This window comes from Molothrus aeneus, chromosome 16 (genome assembly GCF_037042795.1).
Source record: "Molothrus aeneus isolate 106 chromosome 16, BPBGC_Maene_1.0, whole genome shotgun sequence".
NCBI classification, from domain to species: Eukaryota; Metazoa; Chordata; class Aves; order Passeriformes; family Icteridae; genus Molothrus; species Molothrus aeneus.
In genome coordinates, this window is record NC_089661.1 from 12937605 (window position 1) to 12965528 (window position 27924).

Sequence of the window (27924 nt, forward strand, 5' to 3'; positions counted from 1 at the left end):
GAAGTGGCATTGGTGTTTTGTGCTTTTCTCTCTTCCCCTCACTTGGTATTGAACTGCAGAGGCAAAGAGCACTCACTGAAGACGGTGTCTCGGGTGAGATGTCTAACGCAGGTCCCGGCTGCTCAGCAGTCATTAAACATCTCAGGGAAGATGTTCCAGGAATAGGGATGTTAACCTTGTGGTCCTGGACCAATTCCAGCTCGTTTAATTACAGTTTTCATGGCTGAAATTTGCTCTGCACTTTTGACCAGTTATGGGATTTTTTTTCCCCATCTCCCTGAAACTGTTGAGCAGCCTTGCTATGAGCTGACACATTCCCCACACAAGCTGAAGCAATACAAACCTACAGCTGCTCCCTCTCCCAAATTCTCAAATTCATTGTATTTTCTGATTACTTAACTATTCAGGAGTCTGCAAAGTATCACCAGCTCACCTATACAGAAACATTTTTTGTTTAATCTGGATATATGTATATATGGATGTATAGCACAGACTGTACATGAGCCAAATATATGCTGTTGTGGCACAGGATATGACCTTTATCATTAATATAAATATAGATAGAAATATAAAACATAATCATACAGAAATATAAAAAGTAATTTGAAGAAATGCTGTAGTGCAAGCTAAACAACCTACACAGTCCATTATAAAGAAAAACTGTATGAGTATAAAACTATATAAAATCACTATATGATAATATACATTCATATATGAGTGTATATATTTTTATATATATATAAAGTCTACAAAAGGGCATTAAGGTGTTTTAAACCTCACACCTTTGTGGCTGTAGGATGAATCTCCCCCTTCAGCAAGCCTCAGCAAACAGTCCAGGGTTATTAAGGAAGTGTTTGAGGCCAGGTTGGATGGGGCTAGGAGCAACCCGGTCTAGTGGAAGATGTCCTTACCCATGGCAGGGGTGTGGAACCAGATGAGTTTTAGTGTCTCTTCCAAGCCATGATTCCATAGAGAGGCAGCAGAAGGCCACTGAAGGCAGCTCATGTCAGAGACCAGACCCCAGCCAGAGGATGTATGTGCCCCTGCCCCACAGAACACCTGGAGCAGGTTGGTTTGGGCTTGGGGCATCTCTCCAGCACAGGGAGTTGTTTATGAACTGGTTTGGAGAGAGCATCTTTAGTAGGAACTGCAGTGATAGGACAAGGAGTAATGGGTACAAATTGAAAAAGTGGAAATTTATGTGAAATATTGGGAAGAAATTCTTCCCTATGTGGGAGGTGAGGCACTGGCACAGAGTACCCAGAGAAGCTGTGGCTGCCCATCCCTGGAAGTGTTCAAGGCCAGGTTGGACAGGGCTTGGAGCAACCTTGGGGAGTGGAAGGTGTCCCTGCCATGGCATGGGCAGGAACTGGGTGATCTTTAAACTCCCTCCAACCCAAACCATTCTATGATTCCATGGAGAGGCAGCACGAGGCCGCTGAAGCGAGCCCATGTCAGTGACCAGAACCGTGCCGCGGCACGGACCGGCTGCCCCTGCCCGCAGAAAGCCCGGAGCGCACTGCGGTGCGGCGGGGACAGCCCCGCGGCTCGGGGGTGTTTGTGCGGCGGTGCCGGGGCCGGCCCGGAGCGGTTAAACCGCCGGGAGCGCCGCGCCGGGGCCGCTCCCTCACACCTGCCCGAGCCGCGCTGCCCGCCCTGGCCCGCAGGCGGCGCCGCGCGCCCGCCGTTGCCGCCCCCGCCCCGCGCCCCGGACCGCGGCGGGGCGGCCGCGCCCGGCGGAGCTGCCGGGGGAGGCGGCGGCCGGCGCGGCTCCCGCCCCGCCCCGCGTCCCCGCCATCCCCGCCCCGCCGGCCCCGCCCCGGAGGCCGGCACGCTGGCTCGCTCGCTGCCGGGGAACATGGCCGAAGTCGGGGAGGACAGTAGCGGGGCGCGGGCTCTGCTGGCGCTGCGCTCGGCGCCCTGCAGCCCCGCCGCCGCGCCCCCTCCCGGGCCGCCGCCCCCGGCCGCGCCGCCCGCCGCCTGCACCGGGCCGGTGCTGGCGCGGCTGCAGGGCCGCGAGTTCGAGTTCCTCATGCGGCAGCCGGCCGTCACCATAGGCCGCAACTCCTCGCAGGGCTCGGTGGACGTCAACATGGGGCACTCCAGCTTCATCTCGCGGCGGCACCTGCAGCTCAGCTTCCAGGAGCCGCACTTCTACCTGCGCTGCCTCGGCAAGAACGGCGTCTTCGTGGACGGCGCCTTCCAGCGCCGCGGCGGCCCGGCCCTGCAGCTCCCGCCGCAGTGAGTGCCGGGGGCCGGGGGCGGCGGGGCCGGGCCCGCTCCGCAGGGCAGGAAGGGTCCCGGCGGGCGGAGAGTGACCCTCTGTCCCGGGGAGGGGATACGGGGCTGGGCGGAGCGGGGGCTCCTTCGAGGAGGGGACGGGGAGGGGTCCCTCGACCCACGGAGCAGGCGGTGAGCTGCCCGTGTCCTGTGCAGGGGATGTGCGTCTGCCAGGAGAAGGGCCTGAGGTGATGGTGAAGGGCCACAGCTGATGAAGGAAACAGGGGTCAAGGGTCCCCCTGCCCACCAGGGGTCTCAGGGGATAGTGAGGGTCGGTCTCTGAATAAGGTGGAGGGCTTGAGATAGCATCCCTCTGCTCACAGAGAGCCTTAGGGGGCAGTGAAGGTCCCAGCTTGAAGTTGGTTACAGTGGGTGAGGAACACTCACCTGGTGGAGGGCTTGAGGTGCTGTTGAGGGACATCTGCCTGATGAGGTTCTGAGCATCAGCATGGGATGTCCTCACCTTCCCAGCCTTGCTGCCATCATCTGTGGCTGAGAAAGAGGATGATGTTCGTTGGGACTGGGGCTGCTCCCTCTGAGAGAGCCATGTCTCGGGGAAAAGTGTGAAGAAGTGTAAGCCCATGCTGCAGGGTGTCCCCCATGGTCATCGTCCTCCATGCTTGCCTGCAGACAGACTCATGTTCAACTGGTGGCTCTTAAGGGTTTCAGAAAGACAGAGAAGAAGGAAGGACTCTCAGTGGGCTAAAACTTGCTACACCCAAGGCTTGTCTTCTTTGGAAGAGATCTAGCGGAAAAAGTTGGAAACCACTTCGCCAGAATTGCTTACTTAAGGGTTGGCAAGTTAGGTATTGTTCTTGGTGTCTCTTTGGAGCAGCAGAAGAAAAGGAGTCAGGCCAGGCTGGGAATGATGCTGCTCACCAGGACAGCAGGTGCCCAAGGGTGACTTTGCTTCCTTATGGAAGGGGAGAGAGGTGCAGAAAGGTTTGCTGTGCCACCAGGGTCTGTGCTCTGTTAATTCTCTTGCAGAAAGAAGAATGAGGTTGATGTTATTCTATTTCTTCCTCTGAAAATATTGTTTATAGTTGCTGAGTACTGTCCAGTGACTGCAGTGCTTCACCCCGGGGCAGCAGCGTGATAGTGGTGGGTGATGTAATTCCTGTGTGCATCTCCTCAGGTTGTTCCAGACTGCCTGTGCCTAATGCCATCTCTGAGTGCACTGTAAAGACAGGAGATTGGGGGGTTGTTGTTTGTATAAAACATCTGTTTTCATCTGTCACGTTTTGGCTTAGGCACTGTTTACCTCCAGCACCAGGGTCCTGGAGTTATCCCTCTCTCGCCAGCCTGTCGCTCAGGGGAGAGTTTTTTAATTACTCATTTCCTCTGCAGGCTGCTTCATTTTGTACTTAGTAATTTACTTATAGCTCCCTAGCTGCTCACTCTCTGAGGCATTTTGGTTTCTAACGTGTTTCATTTTCTAAAAGAGATGTCCTTTAGTGTCTGGTTAATTAATCTGGCTTTGTAAAACAAGACCACCCGAAGCCCTGGGCACTTCTGTTGTCATTCCCTCTGGCTCTGGTATCTGTGCAAGCTCTCTGCTCCCTGTCGTTCTGTTTCTTCACTTGGTTAATCATAAGCATTGTGACAGAAAACTATGTCAAACAGCAACCTCGTTGCTTATTTCTCTCCCCTTTGCTCCTGACTCCTGGAGTGGGAATGGCAACTTTCCTTCTGCGTTGCTTTGAAGGGAGGAGTTTAATGTACACTTCTGAACTCTACACAATAGGGCATCCTCATAGCTTGGCTGCTGGTTGGGCTACATAAATAAACTTGGTGCTCCTCCCTTTCTGACTTCCAGAGTAGGAAAATGTTTTGCATCGATCTAAAGGAATTTGCCCCCTTGCTTCTATCAGGTAAACAACTCCTTACTGGCCAGTCAAGGGTTTGTAACTCAGACCAGGAAAAAGAAAATCTTGTTGAAGCTTGGCGTACAGAGTCTTGATTGAGGCTTGAAACTGTCTGCTGTTATCTCATTATCTCCACTCTTGAAAAATCAGGCAATTCTCTCCCAGTCACCCTCTCCACACACACACACACACACACACACACACACACACACACATAAAAAAAATCTCTCCCCAGTAAACATAAAGTGCCATTTCTTTCCTGTAGAGAAGCCTGTGTGCTTACTGCCAGCTAATGTTGTCAGAAGGAGGACAAAGTCAGGACGGGTTGTAAGTACACAGATTTTACACAATGTTTTCTGCATATTATGGTAACACTCCTGCTGTGTTTGATACAGCCACACCTTTTCCGTGTACCAGCAGAATGTACAGTTTATGTTCAATCTCAGGATTTAGTGACCATTCCATCCAGTGTTTTAGAGGGAGGTCCTTGTGATGTGGGGAGCTCTTACTGGCAATATTCTAAAAACCAGTTGTTTGACTGGCTGTCCTCCCTATTCCCCCCACACCTGTAAAGAATGGCAGAAATGTGCAAAGTGCTGTTTTCTTTGGACCACTGCAGTCACTGCTGCTGTTACTTTACAAGCAGAGGAAATGCTTGTGCATCATGAGATCGTGAATGGAAGCAGAAGGTTCCAGGAAAAAGTGTCTTTCAGTTGTAGTTCATACTATTCGTCAAAAAATAGATGATGAGCTCATAAATTCTGTTTTCTGAGGTTCCTTCTCACTTTACTATTTCTGTGTAGAACTTCTCTTTTCTAAGTTTTCTAAGTTTAGAAGTAATTCCTGAAATGTATGGAGGATCTTGTCAGGAGGGGTTGGAAAGGAGGAAAGGGGGGGAGTTTGAGACCTCTCTTGAAGCCTGTACTTACCTCCTGTCTCAACAGCCCTACTCAAAATCAAGGGCTTTTGAAAAGCTTTGTATCACTTCCTCCATCAACGTGGTGTGTGTGGATTCTCTGCTGTAACCAGGATTGTACTGCTGGGCAGGAGTATCATATTCCACAGCTGTGTTGTTATGGGAGGCTGTATTTCACAGATGTAATGACATAACTATACAGTATAATTAAACAGTAATAACCAACAAAGAGGACATTTCCTAGAGGTTAATGACAGTTAGGAGCAAAGTGGATCAAAGAGTGGAGGGCCTATGGTACAGCTGAAGATGCTTAATCAGTTTAATTAATAAGTGCCACACTACAGCAGACATTACAAATATAAATCAAGATGAAACGATGGAAGTACTTACATCAAAAATAAGTGCTTCAAATCAAATTAAGGATTTGTTAGAAACTCTTTTTATAGCTTGTGATGTTTTTTTAGCTGTGCTGGTGGGAGCTGGAAATCTGTAGGTAAATATCTGGGTATTTTTCTATAAGAAAGAGAGGAACTCAAAACTACCAGGAGGATATGCACTAGGTTTTAAAAACTCTTGATACCAACAAAAGTGTAAGATATAGCAGGAACCATTAAGTGCAGTATTTTTTTCCTGTTGAAGACAGTAATTTCTTCAAATTTGTGGTGTAATCAGGTGTTTACAGGATCAGGTTAATGATGAATTATTAACTTGTTCTTTGTTTTCTTCAAAATTGACTCTGTTTTAAAAATAATTGGCAGTAATAAGTTAGACACTTCAGTAACTAAAATAAGCATTTGTTTAGTTATTTATTTATTTTGTTCCCTAGAACAGAAGGAGCTGTAGCAGTTGAAAGTTTAACTTGCTAACCTGAATTTTAAGTAGCTATGAGTCAGGTCTTCAGATGCTCCTAAATACAAAAGTTCTATTGACTAAACCTGCGAGTGTTGCTTGAGCATAACCTGATAATAGCACTTGAGCTTTTTGAACTGTGAGCTCAATAGATTGGAAAATGATGCTTGTCTGGGAATGTTTCATGGGATATTTGCTTATGGCTGCTGTGACCATTTAGAATTTTTGCAGTAGCATAATTAATGGAGCCTGAAGTTGGTGTTTTTCAGTGTAAATGAGTTCTTTCAGTATGAGGTTTCTAAGCATAAAAACAAGTTTTTAAACCTGCAGTTCTTTTAGCATTTTGGAAATAAACGGAGGAGCTTTTTTAGCTTGAGAATAAATTCAAGGGAAGTAAATATATGGACGTAGGAAATCAAATTAAAACACAGAGTTAAAATAAAAACATTATGTATATAAGCCCCATTATAAATTGAAAACTTACCATGCATGTCAAGTTTTATTAAGAGTATGCTGCTTTATTTATAATGGGATTTTTCTAGGTGCTCAATAAACTTGACAAAAATAAATAGTCCAATACTCTGACCACACACCAAGGTGCTGATCCTGCAGAATTTTACACGTGCATTAATCTTTCCATATTGTGAGTACACGAGTTCCCTTTGGTGTTTGGGTAGTGGGGGTGTCTCAGCAACCAGAAAATGGAGAATTAGATCCAATTTCTAAGGGATGTGGCTGTACAGTCCGATAGCCAGAAACCCCAGGCACTAATTCAAGTTTAAAAAAATGTCATATTCTAGGGAAATGGAGATGTGCACAATGCACTGCAGTGTTTTGGTGACCTCCCCAGCCACTCCAGCTCCATTCTTGTGGTTGGAGCGATGCCATCACGGTGGGCACGAGGGAGGGGAGGGTGTCCTTGCAGCTGGGGGCAGCTGCACACCCTGTGTACACACCAAGGAAATGCTTTGACCACAGAACCACAACTGCAGAACTAGTTGTTTCTGAAATGCTGCATATGTATGTTGTCTCTGGTAGCTCCTCAGGTAGTTTTGCTTTTTAAATATTGCATTATCTGCATTTGCAACAATTTTCTTGTTTTTGTTCTTTGTTTGAAATACGTTGTTTGCTGTGCTACAGCTTGTGGATGGTGGTTTTACTCTTCCTAGAAACCCTTTAAAGATTTGCTTTCTTAGTGCTTCATCTTGTATTTTTCATGCTCTTACTTAATTTCAAAGACTGTCTTTGAGAACAGGTTTTTTTGTTGCACAGCAAGATGTGATAAAGGATTACCTGATTTTAATTATGGAATTCATGTCAAGTAATAATTTTTGGCTAAGCAGCTCAATTTGTCATGAGTTATATTAAACGTTTAAGGGAAAGTTTCTCTCATGTGAAACTGCTGCTCAATTTGTTGATTCAAAAATAGCTGTGCTGTAAGTCAGGTTGTGAATATAAACTAAGGTTATGCAAAACTCAGTGTATGTCCTTATGGATTCTTTTAAACCAGGCTTGGTTCAGCTTAGCTGATGTGTTGATTATGAAAAGATTAATCTAATGAGAACATGCCACACTTGTCTTGTACAGTTTTGTGTGGAGTCTCAGCTATAAAGTCATAAATGTGGATTCAAGTTGTGCTGGTGTAACTTCTTTGTGCTAGCAAACTCTTAATCATGGCACGTATCCTTAGGTGACTGTGGCTTCCTTCCTGTGGGTACTGTTTTGTTTTCATATAAATCTAGAGGATGAATGAGTGTAAAAGTTTTTGCTTTTCTGAAAATGGGGAATAAAAATGATGAAATCTGTAGTAATTCATATCCTAGTTATTTTGGTGCCAGCTGTGTGAGCATACTCATGGTAGAGCATCTGTCCCAGTAACAAATCAAAATAATGCTGTTTGCTTTGTTCTTTACCCTCCCTCTCCAGGAAATGTGATAGGCAGCCTTGCACTGAATAACTGAGAGCATAAATGACAAGCAGATTAATGTGCCTGTTGTCTTTGTCAGCAGTCTCCCAGTAAGTGCTCCACTGGCCATTTGGCATCAAAGCTGTTCTGTGGGACACCAAATTCTCTCTCTCGGTGTTGCAGTTGCCTGGAGGAGTAGATGTGGCAACAGGATGTTGGTAGAGAACAGGGAACTACTTGAATTTGCCACTTATGCCATGCAAATAAAGGCTTATTGCTGGCCCAGGTGTGGTAATTGGTGTCTGTTATTGAGAGGAGTTTGTGCAGGGATGTCAGAAAGCAGAGCCAGCAAGGGTTTGGGGGCTGCTCTGTCACAGCCTGGGGTAACAAAGGGGACACGGGCTGGTGAGGTGCTTGTTAAACCACTCAGAGAGCTGACAGTTCCCTCCAGCTGGCTTTCCTATTCTGGGGGGATCTCTGCTAGCACTCAGCTCCATATCAGCTCCTCTGGCATGTGGTGATTTACTGAGTTCCTTCTAGCTCAGTGCCTGAGCAGGGTCTGGGTGTTCTGCCATCAGAGCCAAGGGGCTCCGTCACAGAAATGCTTCACAGACCAACTTCACCTCACTGCTGGTTGGATGTGGATGAGACAGCTTTCCTTTCCAATCCAAGTGGAATTGTGGTTAAAAAAAAAAAAATCATGTGCTTTTGAGTTGGTGATGTTAATGAAAAGGGAGAAAATTTCTCATTTGCTTTTAGTACAGATTCTTTCCTTTCCTTCTCTTTAATAGCTGTTCAGAGCACAGAGGCTTCTCTCACATGTAGCCATGCCCAACACCAGCTTTGTTTCATTCTCTTTGGTTCAGTCCCTGTACATCCAGGAGTTTCCTGAGGTTGAAAGACTCATGACTGAGATATCCACTGTAAAGAAATAATATCCACAGGGTATTGGGTGGTGAAGGTCTTTGTTCTCTTACAGTTGAATATGCTTTGCAGCAAATGCCTAAGAAGTCCCATGAGCTTGTGTGGTGTTTTCTGGCAGGTAAACATAGGTTAAAATGTTGGTTTATGCATCTGAAATGCCTGATGGGCTCTGATGTAACTGACTGCAAAACTGAAATCAGGGAAAATGTGGAGGTGTCATTTTTGCAGTGATTTTTTTTTCTTTGACAAATTTGCAAGATGAAAAAGCTGAAGTGTTTTTTTTCTGTCTCCTGAATTTGGGCTATGGAAAGGCATCTTGATGTACTTCCAGACATGGTTAATCGACTAATTGTGAGTACAAATTATTGTCTGGTCTTAATGCATTCACTTCAGTCAATAATTCAGTATTAATCACTGAACTGTTTTTTCAAGTATTTATAAGTCTCCCTATTTCAGTTGACTGCAGACTCCTCATAAAAGCAGATTGATGAGATGCTTATTGAGCAGATGAATTTCTATCTTAAGTAAATGTGAGTGAAAATTTCCATCCAATTGTTTATTCTTTGTTTTCATAGTACAAATACAATTTTACTAATGTCTGTTCACTCTTGTACACAAATGGTTTTTTGCCTGTAATTCACATCTTTGGTTTCTTCAGAACAGCCCAGTAAATGCATGTGTGCGTTCCTTCTGCATGGCACTTAATTTTTATGAAATACATATTTTATTGGACAGTAAAACATTTAAGTATCTTAATGGCCTAATTAATACTCTGTATCCACTTCTGTCATGTGTATTTTGCTCTTCGTTATCCTTCTGCTCCTTTTTTCATGTTCTCCTGCATTTTTTATCATAAAAATTTCAAGCAGTCTTGAGAGAGCAGTCTATTACAAGGCTGTTCTTTGAATATTCAGCAACTCTAAGATTTGATTGATAGTCCCTTCCCTCCCATCCTGTCTATTTTTAGTAACTTAAAAGCGAGTTTAATTTCTTGGGTTGTCCTTTGTTGTGCATGTGCAATTTACTTTGGTGGTTTTCCTCCCTCCTTTAAATGTACCAGATATGTAATTTTCATGTTCTTTGAGGACATCTTGACAGTTGGGGAGAAATAATGTAGAAGTTAATTAGGAGCTCTGCCTTAGCTGAAGGAGCAAAGATGGACAGTCTTTGTCTGGTTCTGTTAATATATGCTGTGTGATTAGGATAGGAGAAGAAGTGGAAGGAAACTTTAAGTACATTGTTACCACTTATTATCCTGCCCCAGGAATCTTCTAGCATAAGAGCCTGATTTCATGTGCAAGTACAATCCACTCCAGTTTTTAGGACAGAATGAGGAGACAAAAAGCCTTGCAGAGGTGGTGTAAGCACTGTGGAAAAGGACGTCCCTCCCCCTCTCTCTCTGAAATACAACCTTGGAGCTGTACCCCTTCTTTCTGCTTCGTGCCACTTCAAGGAGAGCCTTGGGAAATCTTCCCACACAAACTGTTTTAATCTTCTATCTCCCTTTAGGCCACATACAGAAGCCACCAACAGTTTGTCTAAGCAGGACTGGACTCCCTGCAGAGCCAGTTTGTGCACTTGCTAAAGGAATTGTTCTTGAGCAACTTCAGGCCTTTCCTCTCTCGAGGGCATAAGAACTCTGGACTCTTACACACTCGGAATCCTGAGTGTGTGGGAGGAGAAGAGGACTAGAAACAGAAAGCACATTTTGTCTCTACCTGATGGGTAGGCCAAAAAGGATTTTGGTTTTCACATTCAGGTTGAGGCGTAGCCCAAGCCAGTAAGGGTAGGCTCTTGGTGTGGGAGATGTTCCAACTGCTATTTATTTATTGATCTCATTCCTTTTTTTGATTGTCTCATGGCTGCTGTAACGTGGTGCTGGTGGCTGCCTGCCCACCATGTGTAAAGGGTGTTGGCTGTCAACAAGCCTGGCAATTGGGTGGCTTTGCCTCCTTCTGCCTTGTCCATTCAGCTGGATAGTTACTATTGCTCTTCTTTTCCCATCTCTCCCTCAGACACTGTCTAATGAGACAAGATAACGAAACTGTTTTAGTCCTGGGAAGACCTGCAAAGGAAGTCAAAGGCTGGCACATGCTTTGCTCCTAATGCCTTTATGAAATATTAAGGCAAGCACTGAGGCTTCCTTCAGGCATAGAATTCTTAGGAGAAAATTCCTGATGGCTAGTGGTTCAGTGAAAGAACCACTATCATTTTGTATGTTGTGTAAACAAGGCATATGCAGACTGGCTGTTGAAAATAGGCACAATCCAGTAGTTTAGACTTGCACATCATCTGTTTACAATTGTGTAAAAATCACTGCAAACAGCCACAGGATGAAGTTGGGAAACAAGTTTGTTTTGGGGGATATTGATTCTGAATGTGAGGTCTCTTGTCACCAAGTGGGTGCATCCTCTTCTCCAAGAGACTACAGTTTCTTCTCAATTTCTTCCTGCTTTATTCTCTATTGCAAGAATGAGAATTCCTATTAAAATCCTATAGCAGAAAATGGCCAGAATTTTGTTCCCCAAAAAGCTGATACTGCAAACTGTGAAGTTCCTACAAAACTTCCATGTAAGGTACATCCACTAAAGTAAAATGTTTCCCTAATTCTGTGTATTCTCCTCAAGCAAAGCAAAGGAAGCATTAAACTATGCCATTAATATGACAAGATAACTCTCCAAAATTTTTGTAGTTTAAAAATAGTGAAACCACTGGGGTGACAATTTCCACATGTGCTGTGTTTTGCAAGAGTCATTGTCACTTCAGTTGGTTAAACTCTTTTCAAGGACTAAACCCCTCAGCACAGTTGTATATATTGGCAGGATTTAAAATACCTTAGAAATCTTGTGATTGTTTTTTTATTATTTACAATCTTAACCACGTCCTGCTAGGTGGTCTTTCACAAGCCAATTCAGTACATCATCATCATCTGAATCATAGTAAAATTATTCTCTTTTTTAGTAGGAGGGAAGGTTGTGCCTGGGATTCTCTTTTATCCTTTATTTTAAATGTCACTGTTTGGAAGGATGCAGGTGGATGTCACTTTGTAGACACTTGTGTAAGAGACTGTTGCCCCAAATGTTTATTTGGCTCTGAGTCTAGAAGTTGTCAGCTTTTAAAACATTTAAACTACCCTCAGAGCTGTTTTAAAACAGTAATCCTGGCTTCCTCTACTGGGTATTGAATGGATTGTGAAATGTCTTCAGAGGGAGTGGAACGGACTTATGTGAACATTTTGCAAAGTTTTAACTCCATATGGGTAGTTTTTTATAACATACATAAATAGTACATTAGCTTTTCCAAATCACTTTCTAAATGAACTGAACCAGCCTCAAAGGAAAATACATCACAGTCATGCTCTGCGTGTTAGAGCCCTCTTAGAGAGCCTGATTGAATTCAAAGGTTAGTACCATCCCACACACAGGCTTTTTCTGGCATATATATGTGGAAATTAGGAGGTTTTTTCCTGAGCTTTACTGAGGTGATTTTGTTTTGCACAGCCTTTCCTAATGTGTTTATAGGTAGTTCCCTGGCTTTGGAAGGGTGAGTCTGCTAAATGACTTGTGTGAGACCTTTCAAGGTATTGGGCTGGCTACTTGATAGCAAACCCTACTATGATGAATGGCCCATTAGAAGAAAGTTGATGGCATTGTAAATGAGATTTTACATGAGACTCAAACTGCTCTAGTGTATCCAGCAAAGATGCTGAAACAAGTGCCTCTCTCTGGAAAGGTTATTAGGAGATTTTTATGAACTGCTATTTTAAAACAGTTAATTTCCCCTTATTCTCAAGGGTACAGAAATTCCCCAAGAGTCTGGAGGCTTGCAGTAATAAGGAAGGGTCTTCTCGAGGAAATGGGAGTTAGGATGAAAATGGGGGTAGAATTGAAGTTGGCCAGACTTGTGTGGTGAAAGGGGCAGGCTCTGCAGCCAGCTGAAAGTTCCATGGCAGTTAAGCAAAGATTTAAAATTCTTGGTATTGAGCGAGGTATGGAAATGAATAACCAGTGCTTCTTGTAGAGTCCAACTGTGGCCCTGCAGTTAGTTCCATTCTGTCAGTACATATTTAATTCTAGGTGTACTGTTCAATTTCTTATTGAAAACAGAACTCTGTGTAGAAGCTGGTATAGGGAAGTTCCTCTGAACGTGGGTGCAGATGGGGCTTTTTTTTGGCACTGAGGTAAGTGTTAATTGTGGTTTGTGATTGAGGGGGAAACATAGTTGAGTGTTTCTGCCAAGATGAGCAAAGAAGGAAAATAGTTAATATTGACCTTTTTCATTTTAACCAAGATCAGTGGGACCAGCAGAGGCTTGGAAAGCCTCTCAGAAGGGCTCTTGAATTTCACAGAAGCAGGGAAGGAATGAGAGGAGGTGGCAGAGGCTGAGTCACTTCTTGTGGTCTCTGCTGTGGTAGAATGGAAGCCAGACATAGGCTCTTATCTTAAGGTTTATCTTGGAGCAGGGAAAAATTGAGTGTGAATGGGGGCTAGGCAGCCTTTTCTGGTTCACTGCACCAGAAAATGGGTACATGTGTGTGTATTCCAGAGCTGGTGTTGAGTGTTTCTGTGACATCTCTGGAAAGCAGTGTCAGACTCACTGCCTGGTGCTGCCAGAGTAGCCACAGTCCAGGAGTCTTGAAGCAGCCAGGGGCTACGTGTTGTCATTGGGATCGGAGCTGTGGTTTGGCAGTGCTCCCTTAGGACTGGGGAAAGTGGGAAATGAGAAATCCAACAGGAGGGTGAGAGACGTCACACCTCTGAGTCCTTGCAAGGGCTGAGCAAAACGTGTTCCTGATCCAAGGCTGTGCAGTGTCTGCCATTTCAGCCTTACGGTGTAGAATTTGATGTCTGGGGAAGGATCAGGGCAGGATGAGGTGGCCAGAGCAGAACTCAGAATTAAATGTCATCCTGCATTGTTTCATAAGAGTTGCCTTTCATTGTGCACTTGAATTTACTTAGTGGGACACAAGTTACCATGGGGGTGGATGGACTAACCTTGTTTATCACTGTGCTGTATTTTTCCAATACCATAAAACCTAGGCTGCTGTCAAGCACACACTTGAAGTATATTTATCTCCATGGAGTGCTTTTCTCTTTGAAACTTCTGTTCCACTCCACAGTTCTGCCAATTTGATCTGTAGTTGAGCTTTGTTTAATGGCTGTTATCTGGTAGGGTTGGGATTTTGTTTTGCTTTGGCATTTTTCCTTTGAAACATCGCATTGGGATCTAAAATGAAGCCGCTTTAGAACTGAACACTTGCATATGATATTTATTTTTGCCCGTGTTGTTAGAGTGACAACCATATAAACAAAGCTCTGTGTCCTCTGAATAAGCCCCAAACTTCTGGGAATGAAGAGTCCTCCAGGGCTTCGTGGAGATGCTGCCTTAAGACACATCTTAGCTCTTAGTCAGAGTAGGAGTGACAAGTGTGATGTTGATTCTTCCAGGATGGACACTGGCTGAACAGGACTGAAATCCCCACTTTCTTGCAGCCTATTTTACAGAGGTCCATAGAGGCCAGTAATGACTAGAATTTGTTCAGAAGTGTTTGAAGTGTAGAGCTACTCATTCTGTCACCCAATCTAAACAGCTACCCAGCCCCATGATAAACGTGGTTAAAATCCCTGGAGAGATCCTGTAAATCCTAAATACAGTTTACCACATGAGCAAGGTGGGCTGCACTTGTAGAGAGAAACAATTGATCCTGCTGCCCCTGTGTTGATGTTTGTGGCTCTAGCATGCGTGGTAAGCAGGAGAGCAGGAGAGGAGTTAATTTTAGCTTGATTAGCAACACAGAAGGGAATCAAGATGACTGTTGTAAATCGCAGTGGGATGAGATCAATGAGGGTAGTTTATTTCCATGCATCTGAGTGGGTGTTCTAAGCAATTTAATTTTTCTTTTTTGTTTGTTTTTAAGAGAACCAAGAATGTTAATGCATTTATCCTTGAAATCCTTCCGTGGCTGCAGTCCTGGATACTTTAATGTTGTTGCATGGTCATTGCTTTAAATGAACACCAGGTGCTTGTGTGCTGTTCCCCAGCAGCTCTTTGTTTCTCTGCTCTCTGTCACCTGGCTCAGCAGCAAGTGGCGAGTGATTTTCAGTACTGCACTCTCCGTTTTTCTCCTACTCACCTTTGTTTATATTCTGGAGCATGTTCCCAACTGTTTATGATTAAACATTACTCAAACAGCCAGGGTAAGATTTATTGACACAAAGGAGGCTGGGAGGAGGGAGTGGCTGCCTGGTCATCTGTGTCTACTTGCAGCTGATAGTGATGTTATTGACGTTGTCCACATGTCTGTGCAGTGGCCATGGTGTGTCCCAGAGGCTGCTGTCCAAAATCGCTGGCAGGGGACTGATCCCTGGCAGCACAGCCTTTTTCCCTTTGTGTGACACAGTAAAAGCTCGAGCAAGGCGGTTTGTGTAGGTGATGCACTCCTTTCTCTTCAGCTTGGCCTTCTGGAAACACCCCTTGGCTCTTGAGGAGGGGATCTCTATTTTTCTCTTGGTGAAAGAGGCTTGCTGATCTCCACAGAGAGAAATCAGGATTTGAAACATGCTAAAGGGGCTGTGACCTACAGGAGTTTTAAGTGGTGATCCTTTTAAAAAAGGCATCTTGAAAAATAATGCTGTTATATGGAATGCAAAGAAGTTCGAAATGGAAGATTGGAAAGTGGGCACTATTTAGGAAAATAAATTAAAATACAGAAATATTAGAGTCAAAAAGAGACTGAGTTCATTTAAAAAAGCCTTCTCTGGAACTGAAACAATTTGTTTTCTGGCCTCTCTTAGCTAGATACAAACCAGATAACTATTTAGCTTTTGGAGTGTCTATATGTAGCATGCTAAGTTTTGGTTATTTATTTTCAAGTCACAAATACTGATATTTTTCAAGTTTTAGGAAAAAAGAAACAAAACGTAATATTGACAGTATACTTAAAAATTAACAGATTGATCAGCCTAACATGGAAAGGGATTTTTGCACTTCTAAGATTTGATGATACAAATGAGATACACACACGTGTTGCACGTAATTTACGTTTTTTCTGCAGATAAATATTTCTTGGCTGGTACAGAAATGGTTAAGATAGGATCTAGACCTCCACAGGTTGGAATACCTGATTAGAGCAGCCATGGTACACAGGGTGTTGTGTGTTATATAGAGTCTCTTAACTCTCCTTATTTTTATGTATACAACCACACACACAACAAAATAACATAATAGGCTTGCTGTGTGTTACAGATGGTATCAGGCATCTGCAGTGCTGATAGTGAAACTTTCTGGTGCAGGCAGCCAACTTCATTTAAATAAAAGCTTCGTCTGCTCTTTGTGCCAGCCCGCTTCTTCGGTGGCAAACTTTCATATCAGGTTTTTGATGTCAGGCCACTCGTTCTGACACATAAAACACCTCCCTGTTCCCAAGCTTCAAAATAAACAGCAGCTTTATGGTTAATTTTAGCCTTTAAGGACATCTTGCTAAATGTTCTCTGCAGGTCTGTTAACACCCCTGGGAATGCAACTGCAGGGCTTTTCAGCATTGAAAAGCTGAAAGGCAGAATAAATGAGAGAGTGGAATTGTCTGGCAGAGTGTGGTGCTGGGTGAAGATGTGGTTTGCCATATGACACACAGAAAAAAATTCACCGTAACTTAACTGTGCTCAGAGACATGAAGTTGTTTGTTGTAAGGACTAGACAGCAGAACAGAGCAGCTTCTGTAATGCTGTGGTGGAAGTGGGGCCAGAATTCACCCTGGGGAGCCTTTAATAAAAATAATCAAACAAAACCCCTACCCAGTATTGATCAAAGGTAGATGTCATTGATGCAGATTAATTTATTTTGATCTGAAAGCACATCTGATTTTTGTGGGTGTAGGCAAGACCTAAGGCTCCTACATTTAGCACCTTGGCAGACTTGAGGTAGATCTTCCCTGGCTGTACTCCATGAAATCTGCCCTACGTGCTGCTGACCTGCAGTGTGCTGGTGTGCAAAGCAATAGGAGCACTTGGGAAGGGAGCAGGAATTTGTGTTCTGATAGCCAGCCCTGTGCCCAGTGCTCCTGCTTTGGAATGAATGGCATATTTTGAAGCTGACTCCAATGTTTTGAAATGTGAAGCTGAGGGAGGTACAATTACAGCACCACCTCTTTGTTTCTCTCTGCCCAGTGGATGGGCACCCAGTAATAACCATGTTGTGTTGTCATCAGTATTTAAAAGGTGACTTTTGTGGTGGGCTTCAACACCCTTCACCTTAATGGTGTTTGTGATAAAAGCCTACTAATTGCATTCCTTTGATTATACCATGGCTTGGTTTCTGGTATCATCTTGCTCATCATTTGTCTGGAAATAATTGTCAAGATTTTTCTGGATGAATTTTAATATAAGTTTTAGTAGTTGAGGCTTTTTATGTTTTAAAAAGATAAGTTAATTAATCCCTAGTCAGGTGTGGATTGAGTTTGTAAATAACTGGTGATAGTGATGGTATTTTGAGAATATCCTTCAGCTTTTTCTGCAGACAATAGGGTGAATGAACAGACACTTAGGGCTGGCTTATAGTTGCTGCTAAAAACCTTTCAGAAAGGTCTTTTTTGAAAAAGCACATTCCTGACCATTTGCACTTTGATGGCTCTCTGGAGAAGACTGGAGCAGCTTCTAGTTGGGGTTATTTTGGCATTCAACTGAGCAGGATTATTACAAGATGCATCCTGCCAAGCTGGGGATAGTAGAATCTGGAGAAGACCTGTCGATAATGTTAATTCTTCAGGCAGGGTGGCAACTTCAGAAGGAGCCTCCTGCTATTCCTGCTGGCTCTCCATTAGCAGATTGAAACACCCTTCTCAGCAGTTCTGGCAGTTTCTCCCCTGCTCTTCTGTGAGCTGCTATTTTGATACTCCATGAATTTATTCCCTGACCTTGTTGCGGTGTTTCATTACACTGAAAAAGGAGCACCTATAATATCTTACCTGGTTTGCTCTTTTTTTCTCTTTTCTGTGCTGTTTTACTCAAAGGGGAGAATCTGAAAGCGAAGCTGCGCTTGATGTCTCAAATAATTTTCAAAGAGTGAAATCAGAACATTAATAAAGAGATGTGAGGAATATAAAATAAAGACATATATACAAAAATACAGCTCTTGAATCTTCACTGCTAATTCTCCAGTGTGAAGCAGCCTCCAATGTTCTCACTTGAATGAAAAATTAACTCAATTTATCCATTAGCTCTCTGACAGCAATTGAAAGGATTGCTAAAAAAGATAAGAAATTGTGGGAAAGATATGTAGAATAAAATGGCTGTTGAATCTTCACAGCATGATGTCTACAGAGCAAACCCTCCTGAAGGTTTTACTTTTAGCATCCATTTGTTGGAGCCTAAAACCAAAATGCTTGTCGTCTTCTGTGTGCTTTTAAAGAAGATAATATATGAACCAGACCAGCATTTTGTACTTCTTTGGCTTGGGCTTCTGGGATCTGTTTTCCTTTTTAGCCTTTCTTATCAGCCTGGGGGTGTTTATGCTCCTTCCCCCCCAGCACCTGCTTGGCTGAGTTTCACTCGCTGCGTTTTGCTGGGCTGGGCAGTGGCAGTGCTGCTCTCAGTGCTGTCAGGGGATGTCTGCAGGGACTGAGGGATCACAGATCTTTTCTCTGTACATCTGTGTGTGCCTGCTGCTGCCAGGGAGAAGAATCCCAGAAGCCTGGCCAAACTTTGCTGTCTTCAAAAGGAGTTTGCTAAAATACCTTCTTGAAAATCTGCCTCTATGTGGAAGTGTTTCTCAATTTGTTTGAACCTTGATGAAATGGCATAGAGGGAAGCCCTGTGCAACTGTGCTCAATAGAAACATTCATTAAAGCTAATTTACTTGGTGCTTTTAAGAGATGTAACTATTCATAAGTTGTGGTTTTGCCTGATGCTGCTGGTAGTATTTGTTTTAAGTAGATACACTTGCCTGCACACGCTCTTTGCCCATCTGAAATCTTGTCTGGCTGTGTTGGGTACCTCGTTTTAAGCTTGGTGATCTGCAGTGTTAGGCAAATCCCAGTGTACCCTGGGTGCCTTCTCATTAGGGGAAAAAGCCCTTTATTGTGCATACAATTCCAGCTAAACAGTAACAAGGGAGCCTAAAGAAAAGGTCGTGTCTGTGACCAAGAAATTTCAAAATTTCCTGAAGCATTATCCTTGTTCAGCCATCTTACTGCACTTGCTTTCTCAAGGCTATTCAGTGAATAAGCTCAGGAAGCACAAAGGTACTAAACAGCATTGATTTTGCAGCATGCAGAGCCTGTATATCCCATCAGAGATAAACAAAACCCACTCCTGCTCCTGCAGATGGGCCCTGCCAGTTGCCATGGGAGGATTGCCATGGGTACACAGCCACAGGAGGCTCCTGTTGGAATGCAGAAAACATTTTGGATCTTTGTTTTGTCCCCTTGTACACAGCTGAGTGACTTGGGATTTGAAATTATTAGGCTGAATTTTTTAAAAATGGTGACTTCTCTGATTCAGGAAGTTTTGAAAATTTCCAGCCTGAGAGTATCAGCATGTGGCTGATGTGATTTACCTGATAAAGACCAGGGCTTTTCTCAAAATGAATGAATTGCAGTTTGTTTTCTGAAAGGAGAATGCAGTCTTTGGATCATGTGATGCTTAAATCTGAGTCTGTGGTTACGTGCTTTTTTATAGTCCATGACAAACCTGAAACATTTTTTGCTGGTACCTTCTTCTCTCCTTTCTCTGCTTGATATTTTTCCCCTCCACCTTCTCTGTGCTGGTGATGCCGTCTGGAAGGCAAGCTAAGGGATCTGATCTGCCTGGCAACTTAGTCCCACCAAAAAGGAGATGTATAATTATTCCATCTACCTGGTTTGCCTTGCTCTGCAGAGGTTTGGGTGGTGCTGTTGGAACGAGGGTGGGACTGGGAGGAAATGGCAGAAGAGAAGGAATGGTGGTGGAGTGGAGGGAGTGCCTCTTACAGCAGAGAATCAGGTTTAGATTGTGTTAAAATAAATCTACATGAGATTGAGTGACACAATTGATATCTCTTTGGGGAGATTATTTTTAAGGCAGATGAAACCAGTGAGCCATCCATGTGAGACACAGAATTTTACCCAGTTTCCCGTTACTCATCCCAGCAAGTCCAGGAAAGTTTAGGATTTCCAGCTAACTCAGATGTATTTCAGGGGAAAGACAGAAAATCCTTCCAGTAATCTGGAATTTACAGGGTAGTCAATAAAAATTCCACTGAATTGGGTATGAGGAGTTCCTGATGACTTCAGTGCGCGTTTGCCTTTACTAAAACTGGATTTACATTATTTCTAGTGCAGGAACAATACCTGAGGCAATGCCAGGGACCCCACAACACTGATGTTCAGCTACTTGTGCATCTGGTGGAACATGGCAAGAGAAATAGTTGCTGGAACTTTTTCTGTAAGAAATTCCCTACAGAAGAAAATTTAAATTCATGAAGTAGAAGTAAGACCACTGTCTTTTGAATTGAACTAATTATTTCAAACACACATATGCACACAGGCAGTTCTGGTTCAGTCTTGGCTGACAGATGAACTCCTTTGTGTATCTGCAGTGTTAAACATGACAGCATATATTAAATACAGTGAGTGTGCTGCAAAGCATGCAAGGCAAGTGATTTGTGAGCTCAGGGTAACTCTGAGGTTAGGAACCAGTCCTCCAGATCTAAACTCATGTGGTGACTTACAGATTAATTATGACCAAACATTACAATGGGTTGCTCTGTCATTGGAGCAGTGGGGGAGATCACTGTACTCCTTTATTTCCAGATGATCTCAGTGCTTTTTAAATCTAGTTTTCTGTCAGTTATGTTACAAAGAGTAACAGTGATTTTTCTAGCTTTTCCTCTCACTGAACAATAGTGGATAATACCAGAGGCATTTGCAGGCAGCTCTGCAGTTTATTTCCTTATCCTGCTGCTGTTTGGCCAAGTGCATGTCTTGCTTTTCTTCAGATTGAGTTGATTCATTACAGGAAGAACAAATGTGGGTTCTGGACTTCACCATTTACTTGCAGACCCTTTGCTTATCTCTTCATGTATACAAGTGATTTTTACCAGCCATGAGGTATTTCTCTGTGTGTTTGATAAAGGGCTTTATGGGCAGGTTTTCAATATGATTTCTGTGCTTAAATTGCTCAGAGCAGTAGAGCAGTTGAAAGGGAAATAGCAAATTCTGAAAACCCTTTAATTTTAGACTGCAGTAATCTCCAAAATGAGCCAAGCACTCCTAAAACTGTGGCAGTTACACTGCCTGTGTCCCGTAGCCTATAGAGATGTGTAAGGAAAAGCATTTTAGTGACTCTTAAATTACCATGGTGATAGGCACATGTTTGTGATGTGTATTTAGACTAAAAGGAATTAAATGTATCTGTCTTCTTTCCTCCAGAACTCTCTGTAGCCTCAGTGCAGTTTTTTGTTTGGTGGAGATAGCACTACCCAAGTGGATGATATAACTGGCTTCTTACTGGTATTGCTTACTAAGTGCTGTTTAGGGGAAAAATGGGAGGGTAGGGAGTGGAACAGGAAATGTTGGATGATTTTATTATTATTATTATTATTATTTTATTGCAAGGGAGGGGTGAATAGTACCTAATCTCCAGTGACAGCTTAGACAGCTTGCAGAGCTTGTTGTATGGTTTTATGACAATTGTTCAAACTAATATTCATTTTAATTCACTTATGATTGAAAGGTGGTTTTTGTACTTGTGCTTTTGCCTACCTTGCTGCTTCAGACTGCTTAATTCCAGCAACATATTCATTTTGAGCAAAATACTTGTGTTGATTATTCCCCTTGGGATGTAAAGTTGAGTTTATTTTTGTGAAGGCAGAGAACATTGATTTGGTTATTTTACTTACTGAAATGGGAGACATCCTTCTCAGTATTTTGTAGTGATTTTGAAGTGATTTGTTTTGTACTGGGGGATGCAGTGAGGCTTTGTGCTGTAGAAAAGCTGAAGTTCTGAAAAGCATTGCTGTCCCTGGGCAGAGTGCAGCAGCACAAAGCAACAAGTCTTGGTCAATAAATACTCCCAGCTCAGCTGTTGCAGAGGTCACAGCAATCCTCAGAGCCTTGTTTTTGAAGAAATTAGAATCTCAGGTAGTAATTCTTATCTCAGTCAGCTTATCTCTCTGTGGGCAGACCTTCAGGGCTTAGATATATGTTTAGTTAAGTGAAGCAAACTGTTATCTTTTTCTAACCAAATTTAGTTTCATTTTAGATGCACAGGTGCCTAAACTTTCCCAGTGAGTCTTTTATGTTGTCCAAGGTACGTCTCTTCACACTGCTTCAAAGGGTTTTGTGAATAGGGAATGGATTTAGGATTTTCATAGATGCAGGCTTGTGGTTCTTTGCTTAGCTGGTTACAGAAGATGCAGAAAAATGGGTTACAGGAGGTAATTGGGCAGTTTTCTGTAATGGCTGCTCTGTACAGCCCCTGCACATTGATTGTGGCCTGAAATGTTGGTATTTATGGTACACATTGACTGAAAGGATGACAAGTGTCCATCTTGCCCTCCACAGAATTATGTCAGGTATCTTGAAATAGGTGTTAAGGGTGATAGTCTGACCATGAGATGACTGACAGCAAATTCTCACTTGTTCTGAGAAACCCAACATGATTTTGGAATTTTGTGCATGGAAATAGAACTGTATGCTTTGGGGTGAGCTATGTGCTATTGGCACAAGATTAATGATTTTCAGTGAAATTACAGGGAACAGAGAAACAGCTGTTTCATGGGGGTTGTTTGGGATTTTTTCACTTTTACAAGGGCACTTTTTGTGGGCAATCTTGATCAAACTTTAGCCAGTAATGGCATAGTTCTGTATCATCATGGTGTGTGCTGTGATTAGAGCTCTGGCTGGCCACTTTTGCTGAATCCAAGGTCTTTGATTGTAGAGATAACTGCCCCATCCTCAAGAGTTGGACTGCTGTCCCCTCACATCACAGAATTGTTTAGGTTGGAAAGAACCTTTAAGATCATGAGTCCACCCGTTCTCCCAGCACTGCCAATGGCACCATTGAGCCATGTCCCCAGGTGCCACATCCATAGGTCTTTTAAATCCCTCCATGTCCCCAGATGCCACATTCACTCATCTTTTCAATCTCTCGGGGACAGTGATTCTGCCACTGCCTTGGGCAGCCTGTTCCAGTGCTTGACAAGCCTTTAGGTGAAGAAATGGTTCCCAGTGTTCAATATACACCTCCCTTGGCACAAGGTTTTGAGGCTGTTTCTTCTTGTCCTGTTGTTTGTTATTTGGGAGCAGAGCCTGACTCCCCCTGTCAGGAGCTGTGCAGAGCCAGAAGGTCCCTCCTGAGCCTCCTTTTCTCCAGGCTGAGCCCCTTCCCAGCTCCCTCAGCTGCTCCTCATGGACTTGTGCTGCTCCAGACCCTTCCCCAGCTCTGGACACACTCCAGCCCCTCCATGTCCTCCCTGAATTGAGGTCCGGAGCTGGACGCAGCGTTTGAGGCGCGGCCTCAGCTCACAGTGGGCAATCCCTGCCCTGGTCCTGCTGGTCACACCAATGCTGATGCAAGGTCAGGCTGATGGAGGGAAAGCTTGAGATACTGAGTGTCAGCAGGCTGGTTACAGTATCTGCACATTTAAAAAGAAAAGGGCTGTTGCAGACAGTCATGCTTAAGCAGGTTTTGAATGAAACCTGGGGCCTGTGGTGCTGTCTGATTCAAATTGTAAAAAGTGATATTTTTAACAGAGCACCTCCTACAATGTTTCTCGCTCGACCTGCATCTCAGCACTGTGCCACAGATGCTCCTGGTGCAGTTATACCCCCAACATTCAGGAATAACAGGATTTCATAAATTATGGTGAGATATAGTAGACAAAGATGGTACCAACTTAGTGATTACAACACATGTGTAGTAATTCCAGCTTACTTTTCTGGTTATTCCTTTTGCATGATGAACTGGAATGATGTTTATATATAACATAACATACTACTTATGTTTATGTATATATAACAGTATATATAAATATCATTCCAAGTTTTATATATGCATGTTATATGAATATTTTATATATATGTTTCACCTTGGCTTTCTCATGATTTGTCTTCTTTTGTCACTGTGCTTTTCCTCAGTGTGAATGTAAAAGCATAAATCGAGCCCAGTTTCCTGCCTCCTTTTAAAATCTTTAAATAGCCATTTCTTGCTGTCATGCAGCAGGTCTCAGCAGAAGTCACTTGGTGTAACAGAACTCAGGGTGCTTTAACAAAGAAGTCAGTGACTGTAATAGCTTCTATTGAACCTGGTACTATGTTTTGGCAAATGCATCTCCATTCCCTTTGCATCTGTGAGTAAAAGGTGCTTTGAGGAGGAGGAAAATGTCTGCTTTTTATAGAGCCATGCAGGGGATGCAGTCATTTTGTTGGGTTTTTTCCCCTAACCATCTTCCCTGAAGCCTGCTGTAGGGTGACTGTTTATGTAAAGTCTAGTGTTTCCTAGCACTTTATTTTCAGACTTTATGTAGATGAAATGCTTGTGGTCACTGTCACTGGTTCACCACATGAAGGATGCCTAATAGCATGGGAGCTGTGCTGTCAGTGGGAGGAGCTCACCCAGGAAACTTTTGGAAAAATCTGTCTTGTGTAAAACAAGCAAACAAAATTCGAGCAACATCTTTTATGTGACTGTAACCATGTGTGGAATGTGCACTCCTTCTCTCCCCCCTTGGTCTCCAGTGTATATATAGCATGCATTCAGCCACTTGCTATGGATCCTGTGCACTCCAGCAGGCAGCATGGAGCCAGCAATCCCTTTTCTGTGACTCTCTCCTGCCTGTAGTCTGAGAAGGCAAGAATTGTTTCTGTGCAGTTTGTGGAGGTTGAGGAGGCTGTTTGTGTGTTTTTAGTTTTAACACAAACTGAAAAAAAAAAAAGAAAAGAAAAAAGCTTTCTATTCTCACTACCTTGCAAGGCATCCAAGAGAAACTGGAACCCACAAGGAACTGATGAATGTGCCTTACTGTAAATGTGATTTCAGTCCATATGATTTCTGTGGCCAGGGATTGATTGCAGCACATACCTGTCTGGAGCAGATTATTGAGTAAACTCAGCAGATCTGTAACTGAGGCAGGCTGTTCCTGCCCATAACAAGACCAAAGATTTTGCAGACCATTAATTCATCCATCTAATCAGCTGGAAATTTCAGAGGTATGTGAAAGAATTACCTCTTGGGCACCCTTGAAAATACCAGTTAACTTCATTATGCTTTTCATGTTGAGTCTAACCTGTGCTTTCAGATTGATCTTTTTCTCATAATGAAAATGTTAAGCAAGAGTAAAAGTTGTTATTGCATCTTTGATAGGAATCATGCAAGACGGATCAAGTAGTATAACTCAGTTTAAATAACCTGAAATATATACAGTAATCTTAAGGACTGCATGCTCAGTTCTGCTTGAGTTGTCTGTCTTGTCCTGCTTATCTTCTGTAGAAGTGTAGTTCTCAAAGGCTTAAGTCCTGCACTAATGTGGGCTCACTCCCAAATAGGACTACCTGATATAATTTAAGTTTATTCTCTTGGTTGGAAAGAGGGTAATTGAGGGAACAATAGAAAAGCTTATTAAAAACTGCATTCAGGTTCAAAGGTGTGAAAAGTGAGCTTCCTGTGACAAGATGCTTCCAAAATCTTGTTTTTTCTGATTTCTCGGTGACTTGGTTCCCCAGGGTTAGGCTGTGTGAATTTGAAGCAGTGGCTTGGGCTGTGCTGGTGGCCGTGTTTGCATTGCAGTGGTGGTTGTGATAGACTGGAACAATAACCTTAATCCCGGGCACCTTCTCACCCCTGGGGGAAGGGAGGAGTTCTGCAGGAATTTACAATCTGCTTTGCATTGCATTTCCATTTCTTAGGTCACAGGTTTTTGCATCAGGAAAAGCTTAAATACAGCTATGTTACCCCAGCTTGGCTTTGCAGGCAGTGTCAGTACTGAAGCCAGCACAGAGCAGGCTGCAGGACTTTCTAAAGCTGTGAGCACCCTTGCATATATCCATATACCCTGGTTTTCCTGGGACTGGTTCCTTACAAAATGGCCATGTTCATGCTCATTACCATAATCCATGAAAGCTGCTTGTACATCCTGGGTTCTGCTTCAGTGAACTGGGAAGCCTCTCTGTCTGAAAACAAAATCACAGCAGCCAAGGAATTGTTTGCTTGTGTAGTCAGCCCAGCCCAGGCTCTGTTTCTCTGCCTGGTTGCAGGCTGAGATTGTGGGTAAATGACATGGCTGGCTCTGGGGAGGCTCGCAGGGGAAATAGTGCTGGATGGGCCTTTTCAGCACGTTCACTGCCTTACTTTAGACTTCACATTTCAGGTTGGCTCATGATTTTGGAAAAGAAACAGATTTTCTTGAGATTGCCCACACTCACAGGCTGATGGGACAGCCTCTCACAGTGGTTTGGGTGCAGGTATCACTTTTTATCTAATATTGCTGCAGCATCAGTGGGGTAGAGTTAAAGAGTTAAGGAGGCACTTTACCATCACCTCAGAGCAATTTAGGAGATATGGATCTTGCATTACTGGCTCCTTCTGAAAAGGAAGACCCAAGTGGCAGTGGGATAGCTCCTTACTGATATGAGGCTGCAGTGGGGGATCTCCTGGCCTCAGCAGTGCTGCAAAACTGCCTTAGGGCTCTGTGCAGTCAGGCCTTTGATCAGCAGCAGGCTGGGATTGCACCGGACATTGCTGAGCAGGGACTGATTTGTCCTTGACTCAGGTGTTGGAAAATGCTGAGCAGTTGGTGTTACAGCAGAGAGTTCCATTGCTCTGTGACAGGCAGCTCAGCTTTTCCCTGATAAGGCCTTGAGAAATTAAGCTTTGCTTGTACTGGTTTTGAGCCTTAGTCCATGTGATGCTCATTGCAAATATATGTACTTTGAGCTTTTTCTCTTTAAGCAAATCCATGTAGCAGTACAAAGCTTAAAATCCAGGGCAGTGGCTCAACATCCTTGTTTCAGGTTCACTTCAGGAGGTTGGTGCCTGCTGCTGGCAGACACTGCAAGGCATGGACACTGCTGTTTTGAGCTGTGCCTTCGTGTTGAGTCTGCAGGGAACCTTGTTTAGAAGGGTTAGATAAACACAATTAGGTTGCATTGCCAGCAATGATGTTCTTATTTAATGCATTAATGAGTGCAGGTGGCAGGACCTCTGAAGTGAATTAAATGCAATGCAAACTCCTGCCATACTAGCAGAGCCATTGTGAGCCACTGAGTGCTGAGCCAGCTCATTTGAGAGATGAGGTGGGAGATGGGAATGAGTTGCCCATGCCTGAATGATAATTTTGAGCATTACCTTACAGCACAGTCTGCCTGTGCCAAAGAACCAAGAGCAAGTGAGTGTGTTTTAGAGCTGCATTTCTGTCAATAGCACCATTAAGATAAGGTGCAGATTGACTTGCTTGTCACCTTGTTCTGTTACCTGGCAGGATTCAATAATGCACTGGTTAAAAGAATTCTGCTCAGCCCACACCAGCACTTACAGTGCTAGAACAACACCACCCAAATCTTTTCCTTTCCTTCTATAGGCAAGATGCTGGAATCCAGCACAATTACTGTGCTCTGCTGACCTTTCCCACGGTGAAACCTGGTTTTTATTTCCTGCTGCTTTAACCTTAGTATCAGTGAAATGGTTCCTGGAAAGCTTGTATTGATTGCACATGATTGTCTAATTAAAGTGCAATAAGAAGAATTGCAGAACACTCACTCTTACAGCCATGTGCTCATTGTAGACGCTGTAAATTAGAAAGCTTTCTGTTCAAATATGGAAAATGTCAGTGCTTATTTCCTTTTGAATTTCCAAGCATCTCCTGAAGGCTGCACTTGTGTGAATAATTTTTTTCCTAAATAACAGTTGGAAAGAAATGTTACTTAGAGAAGGAATGAGGCCCTACAGGGGCCCTGCTGTAAACCTGCTAGCTGTAACCCTAAAGGGAGGCACTTCTAAAGTAATGTATTTTAACCTGAAACCTCCTAGATGATCCTTTAATATCATGTACACAAATATAAATGGATATCAATTATACAATATATAGAGACAAGTCTTTAAATAGTACTCTCTAGTCTTACCTGGAGGCTGTTTGTTGCTCTGCCTGGACTTTATGGCTGTTTTTGTTCCCTATTGCTTGTGGTTTGATACTTTCTGGTGACTTGGATCTTGCTG

The 27924-nt window shown here is 43.4% G+C and overlaps 1 protein-coding gene across 1 annotated transcript in view; it reads left to right on the plus strand.

The window, feature by feature from the left end:
* Window positions 1-1858: 1858 nt before the first annotated feature.
* Window positions 1859-27924, plus strand: part of FOXK1 (forkhead box K1) — a 47614-nt gene continuing 21548 nt past the window's right edge. The window contains exon 1 of the mRNA XM_066560993.1: window positions 1859-2241. Coding sequence (XP_066417090.1) covers window positions 1859-2241 — 383 coding nt within the window. The remainder of the gene's footprint in view (window positions 2242-27924) is intronic.